Source organism: Mesitornis unicolor, unplaced genomic scaffold (genome assembly GCF_000695765.1).
Source record: "Mesitornis unicolor isolate BGI_N332 unplaced genomic scaffold, ASM69576v1 scaffold25734, whole genome shotgun sequence".
Classification (NCBI taxonomy): Eukaryota; Metazoa; Chordata; class Aves; order Mesitornithiformes; family Mesitornithidae; genus Mesitornis; species Mesitornis unicolor.
In genome coordinates, this window is record NW_010181165.1 from 19,318 (window position 1) to 26,261 (window position 6,944).

Here is a 6,944-nt window from a genome sequence, read left to right on the forward strand (position 1 = left end):
TCCACTACCCAAACCCAGCTGTCTTTATATCTTGTCTCTCCAGGTGATCTGCAAAGACTGGAGCAACCTTGCGGGGAAAAACTACATCATCCTGAATATGTCGGATAACATTGACTGTGTAAGTCAGTCCAAAGAGATTTGATGGCATGGGGGAATAATGCTGGGAGATGTGGAGGCAGGCACAGCTCCTGCTGTCTCCTCACACTACAGAACATTTTAAAAGCACTAAAATCGCAAAGTCCCTGTAGAGGCTGCGGAGAGAAGGAGGACAGAAATATTCCTGTTCCCCAAATGGGGAAAGAGGGGGTGGCAAGAGAGGATTTTGCGCAAAGTCTAACACATGTCAGTCCCACATTGGGTTTTGACTAACTCCTGGCTGTGCCAGTCAGTACCTGGATTGTTATGAGATGTGAGAGCTTTTAACACTGCACCTCTTACTGGTAGGAAACGTGACAGGATCGAGGTGTGAGTCTCCGTCCCTCTCTGCCTTTTCCTTCCTCTCCTTCCAGGATATATATAACGTTCCTCTGATGGCTCAGAGCAATAGGGAATCCTTATTTGCAGTGTGAATGGTTCGGTGTCAAGCAGCTGCTTTAAATCTTCCATAAGGGCCTCTTCTCCCCACCCTGTTACCATGTGTGTTACCTGGGTCCGTTAACCAGCCACGCTTTGCTAGTCCAGTGCCTGTCCATCCATCCCCATAAAGCAGCAGTTAATTCACGAGCCCAGAGCCCCTTGTGGATCCCCAGTATCAGGGCTCGTTCACCTCTGCTGGGCTTTTTGTCAGGCACTCTAAAACCGGTTGTGAAAGGCCTGGAGTCAAGGCACATTTCATAATTCTAAGAAATTATGAGCCTGACAGCCCGAGACCAAAATGTTTCATCAGGGAACCGTGTTCTGGCCTCGTGTGTCTGCACTCTGCCTTGCTGCGGCTCCTGCTGATTTTGGTACTCCAGGGTCCCCATTGCTCTTTCCCCCATCTCTGTGCAGTTTAAATGCTGCTTGATTTTGTAATACGGAGTAGCTTCCTTCCTGTGATCGCTCGCTCTTGTGGTGTTCAAACACCGGAAGGGCAAGAGCTGAAAAGCAGATGTGCAGGTGTCTCTTGACCAAATTGTCTTTGCTGTTGAGTCCTCGGTGCTGCCCTGCTGAAAGAAGGCAGTGCCCTGGGATAGGCAAGACTGAGCTGTTTTTCTACTTCATTTCATGTTTCAAAACATATTTCCCAGCGAATGATTTGTGCTGTCCTCCCCCTTAGTCACTTGTCAACATACATATTTAACATGAGCATCTCCTTGTTCCCTGCCTCTCATTACCACTTTGCATGGCTGAAGCTGGACGCAAGCTCTTCTCCTTTCCGCTGATGCTGATGCAGTTTGTTTCCTACATGTGATAATTTCCTCAGTTTGGGCAACTCACCTACCCTTTGCCTGTCCCTTTTCTTTTCTGGTTTCTGTAGCTGAGCCCTGTGGTGTTTGGATTTCCAGGGAGGGAGAACCTGCATTGCAAGTGCTGAGTTTAAATTGGTGCAAATGAGGTTTCATCATGTTTTTCCTATGTTTCGATGCCCTAATCTGGTGCCATACTGAGCTCCACTGAAAAGTTGAGGGACATGGAGGATGCTCAGCCCCTTCCAGTGTCACACCTTGAGCTTTAATGGTCTTCATAGCGCCAGGCTTTTACCTGGTGCAGGGATGATGTCTGTGTTGCTGGGTTAAGCTGGCAGCCCATTTATCTTCCTAATGGACTCTGGGCAATTCAGTCTCTCTCTGGGCACATCTCCCACTCAGTATTCCTGGGAATTTTGCCCAAGTGAGGACCACAGGATCTGATCTGATGGTGGTGCCTGGCTACATGTCAGGAGATGACCTCCGTCTCGGCTCACGTTCAGGTCTCCTTCACAGCTCCCTTTTCCCCACCGTGGAGAATTTATCAGTGTTCTGCAACCTCTGCTTTCCCCATCATTAGAAGCATCTCACCTCTGTCCTTCTCCTGCTTTTGGACTCAGCTACTCCCCCCTTCCTCCGCACCCCGCAAAACCAGAGCTGCAGGCTGGCGCTGAGCCCCGTGCCGAAACCCATAACCTGATGAGAGGAGGCACTGGCAGGCCCTTGTGATTCAGGCCCCAGTCATCGGTGTCTTTTCCAATTAGGCCATTTTCAGCACAGGCCTGTGCCTGCCCTGAGCGCTTCATATCGCCATGGCAACGAGAGCTCTCCATTTTATTAATCATCTGTGTGGCCTTCAGGTTGGCTTGGCAACGGGAGATAAGAATAGAAACAGAGGAGGGAGGAAGCGGCAGAGGAGCTGCTGAGGGATGGCTGGAGCGTGTCAGGCTGAGTGGCACCCGCTGACCCGGTGCCGGCTGCTTCCCGCCTGCCTTACACCAGAAATGGAGGAGGGTTGGTGTGTCAGGAGATGTGTGTGGGTCCAGCCTGGGGCATGGGGATGCGTGGGGGAGCGTTGCACCAGATTTAGCATTGCTGGCTTTTGGGCATGCCTGGGCCAGGGGTCACAGCCGTGCCAGCCCTGCAGCACTACAGCGGCCCTGTACACTCTGTGCCCTCACCAAGGTCCCTTTCCCTGTGGCAGGAGGAGTTTCGGCTGGAGAGGGGTCCCCAGCTCTTGGCACTGGTGGAGGATGCCTTCTCCAGGCAGGCGGATGGACTGCAGGACCGCTGGCTGATCTCTCTGAGCAAACCCAATGAGAACGACAAGCACTTGCTAATGACGCTGGCGGGGGAACAGGGTAAGTGGTGGGAGAAGAAGCCTTCCCATGAAGGGTAGGTGTATTCAAGGTGTATTTATCTCAAACGGAGGTGCTCAGCTACCTTGGAAGGAGCTTTTTGCTTTCCAATCCCTTTCAATCCCACCAGTTCCCAGTGTAAACTGCACTTGGGAATGGAGGGAGATCGAGGACGTGAGACTTTTTCTTCACATCTGCCTTCTGGCTCATCCCTCACCGTTTGCATGAAGCTTCATGTGCTGCGCTTTGCCTCCTGCTTTGCTTACTCCCTGGGTTGCCTTCACTCGACCATTTGTCAGCTTTATCCCAGTGCTTGTATATCCTTCTCCACAGGCTGGCAACTGCAATAGTTATAGTCCTAGTTCATAACTTAACACTTCTTAAGTCTTGTCTGAACTGGACCAGTCCTGATGGTGCCTCCCCTGCATCCCCAAAGAAACAAAAGGTGACAGTGAAAGGTGGGCTGGGCTGGGACATTTTACCATCTCTTTAATCCCCTTCTGGTAGTGGGGTGCTTTTCCTGTACTGCTGACTGCTTAGTGATGGAGGCCTCTGATGCTGACATTATGGCCTACGTGAAAAAACCCTACCAGTGTTCGAAAATGCCCTACATTGATAGGAAAATAAAGCTAACATTTAAGTGCTATTTGCTGTATTGATGCCTTAAATCATTGCATCTCTCAAGTCCTCAGGTTGGACCATGTGCCAATGAAAAGGCTTTGGTGAACAGAGGTGCCTCTGGTATCAGTTTGTGCCTGAATATTTTACTCTTCTAAAGAATATTTGGAGGTACTCTTGGCTATGGTCCTTCCATTCTTTCAGCCTCCTAACATCAAGTACCAATGAGCAAAAATGTGTATTCCCCTGTCTCCATCCTGGTGGGGATTTCAGACTGATGAGTACATCTGACTGAGCTGAGAGCAGCACTGATCTCTCCCTCTCCTTCTTCACAGGCGTCATCCCTACAAAGGATGTGCTCATGGCGCTGGGAGACGTTAAGAGGAGCTTAGCTGAGGTAAGAGCCTGTCTGCCTGCACCCATTTGTTAAGACTCACTATACGATTAAAAGAAGCGACTTGGAAACTGGGAGCATATCTCGGTCTAACCGAGGGCTGAACCCACAGCCGGCAAACAGATGAGTCAGACGCTTGGCAAACTCCCTTCTCCTCTCTCTGACAGTTGCCAGGCCCTTAAATGTCTGCTCCCATTAAGAGAGTGACTGCGGGTTATCCCTCCCTGCTTTTCTGCCTTGGTTGTGGAGCTGCTTTTCCCACATTCATTTTGTTGGGATTCTTGGTCTCCTCCCTTCTGCACCATTGCTGGTGGCGATGTGGTTGCTGCAGAGCCCCAGCCTTGGCCCTGCTCACCCTACAGCTGATTTACGAGCATTGGCTGCTCTCAGGACTGGAGGCTTTGCTGAAGGAGGTGGGAGAGACGCTTGTACTGGCTGGGACACATTTACACATCTTTTGCAATCCCAGGATCTGCATTTCAAAGCCTCCAGCCCTCACATATTCATCTCTGACCCTGGATATCTTGAAAGAGGAAGAGATGAGGACAAATTAGTCTTGTAACCTCTGACTTCAGGCCTATGGGATATGTAGGCACTGAGGGCCTGATTTTGCTTGGGTATTATTTACAATGCTGGAGTAATTTTGCTGCCTTTGGCAGCAGAGTTGGGCTCCCTGCTCTCAGGTTTTTCCCTGACCTAACAAACCGGTGCAGTTAGACAAAGCAAATTAAGTGCTCAGTGGTGTATTGATTGGCTTACTCTGGAGAAAGCGTGAAAAGTCAGCCGTCTAGAAATGGTGTGACTGAAGTATCAGCAGCTTGGACTGTCCAGAACGAAGGGTTTGTGTTAGTGCAAGGTTTGACTTCTTTGTGCAGCTGTGACTCCATGTTAACGAGCGTCCCACCAGAGCGGCCTCGCCACCTGCCTGCAGCTCCATGAATAATGGAACGCTGCTCCTTGCACTGACGTTGCGCAAGCAAAGGCTTGGGAGGAGCAGCGAGGATATTCTCTTACAGATATAATACTTACAGTGAATTGATACATAACCTGTTTGAAACCTGCCAAGTCCCTGGGACCAATGTTGAGCTGTGTTTGCAGACAACCACTGAGGACCTATTTCTAGGGCTGCTTTTTGGATCATCAGGCAGGCACTTCAAAGACTTTGGAAAGACCACTACACCCTCTTAGGACCAGAGCTTTAATGGAAACCCTTTATTGTGGTTTCATTCTGTCTCACAGCCACCAAAACCTCAACATCCATCGATGGTCCATAGTTTGGTTTGGGTACTCTTAGTATTGGGCAGTTTCTCCTATGAAAGCCTGCTTGTCTTGCACACAGGTGTAATCCTTGTGCAGGCGAGCAAGATAAGGTGGTGTCTACTGTCACTTGCTGGCATGTCAGCTCTCATGGAAGACGGTGTTATATTCAGTTATGTGCCTTCTGGTCATGTAAGACAGTGCACATCCTGACTCTCCAGCCCTGGTTTTTAGTTCCTCTGTCCATAGCAGTGACCCTGTATTGGTCACTGGAAAGTCTGGACAGGACCCCAGCTGACAGCAGGGATTTAGTGTACCCCTCTCTTCCTTCCAGATTGGCATCCAGAACTACTCAACCACCACAAGCTGCCAGTCACACCCCAACCAGACGCGCAGTGACTACGGGAAGCTCTTTGTGGTACTGGTGATCATCGGCTCCATCTGCGCCATCATCATCGTCTTGGGGCTCATATACAACTGCTGGCAGAGGCGCCTGCCCAAGATGAAGAACATGGTGAGCACTGCACGGGTGGAGAAGGTGGCGAGGCTCTTAGCTCTTGGGATGGAGGGGTTGGGAAGGTTAAGAGGGAGATTGTTTTCCTCTGTCCACTTACTGGACATAGCTGGATACACTGCCGGAGCAGCAAGAGAGCGCGTTCAGGTGTAAGAGAGGTGCAAACCTGTCTCTTGCTGTGCTCAGGACAGCTCATTTCCACTGGGGGCTGGGCTAGGAGTAAATCTACCTTTTCCCACTGACCCTGCAAAGTCCTTGGTCCTTCTAGCCCAGTTTGATTGCGCTTCTCAGCAGCACTGAGACCTGTCCTCTTCTTTCTCCCTTTGTGTTCCCCTTGTCCTCTGCAGTCGCATGGTGAGGAGCTGCGCTTTGTGGAGAACGGCTGCCACGACAACCCCACCTTGGACGTGGCCAGTGACAGCCAGTCCGAAATGCAGGAGAAAAAGCCAAGCGTGAACGGCGGAAACCCCATCAACGGCCCTGACAGCTGGGATGTCCTGATCAATAAGCAGGCGAGCGAGGATGTGGATGTGTTTGAGGAAGACACACATCTTTAGAGAAAGAAGGGAGGGAACCGTCCCCTGAAATGTCTCTCTCCTGTCTTGACCAATGGACCACGGCATCAGGTGGCTTCTCAGGAACTTCATAAAGGCTTGGGACAAGTCAAGTCTTGGGGCACATTTTCCCAGTTCCTGAGCCCGCATGTGAGGCTTGGAGCCAAGAGGATCACTGAACAGAGGGAAGCGGGAGGGGTGGGTGTGTAGGTCTCTGTGTGTGTGTTCCTATCAGTAGCACCAATGCTTTCATCACCTTTAAATGCACTTACTGTAGCTCTCTGGTAGTGGCTGGGCTTGAGAAGCGAGGTGGTGAGGCTGCCACCGAGAGCCCAGCGTTGGGGAGTAAATTCACTTTGGGAGTCCAGCTGGAGCTACAGCCGCCAGATCCTGACCCTGAGATCAGTCCCTGCAGGTGCAGTAAAACCTCTGTGTTCTGGGTGGAGGGGAGCCAAGACTCAGTCAATGTCCTGGGCAGTTTCCATGTGTGAAAAGAGATTATTTTCCTTTTTTCAGTGCTCTAGCATTCAGCTGCTAATGAGCTGCGGTGAAAACATCCTGCTGTCATCTCCTTTCGCTCGCACCACGAACAGCCCCGCTCCCCTTTTCAGCTCTGCAGCTCCAAGCTGAGTTTGCAGATTCTGAGCACTTTACCCTTGCTTGACTGATAGCCCTGGTGCAGCGTCTTAGCTGGAAATTGGCTTTAGGTTGGAGAGTTGCTCAAAAAGGACATTTGCAGCCTGTGAAATCACCAGCAAAGCATCCCTTGTCTGAGCCTCGGTTTTAGACTGACAGGCCTTCTCCACTCCTGCTCCATTTTCCAGGGTAGTTTGTTTTCAGATGGTCTTTTTGAGGTAAATG

At 50.7% G+C, this 6,944-nt stretch overlaps 1 protein-coding gene across 1 annotated transcript in view; it reads left to right on the plus strand.

Annotated features, from left to right (window-relative positions):
* Positions 1–6,086, plus strand: part of PODXL2 (podocalyxin-like 2) — a gene marked incomplete at its 5' end in the record, with an annotated part of 16,271 nt that extends 10,185 nt beyond the window's left edge. The window contains 5 exons of the mRNA XM_010183348.1: positions 44–118; positions 2,593–2,749; positions 3,700–3,761; positions 5,350–5,529; positions 5,877–6,086. Of these exons, the coding sequence (XP_010181650.1) occupies positions 44–118; positions 2,593–2,749; positions 3,700–3,761; positions 5,350–5,529; positions 5,877–6,086 (684 nt within the window). The remainder of the gene's footprint in view (positions 1–43; positions 119–2,592; positions 2,750–3,699; positions 3,762–5,349; positions 5,530–5,876) is intronic.
* Positions 6,087–6,944: the final 858 nt, after the last annotated feature.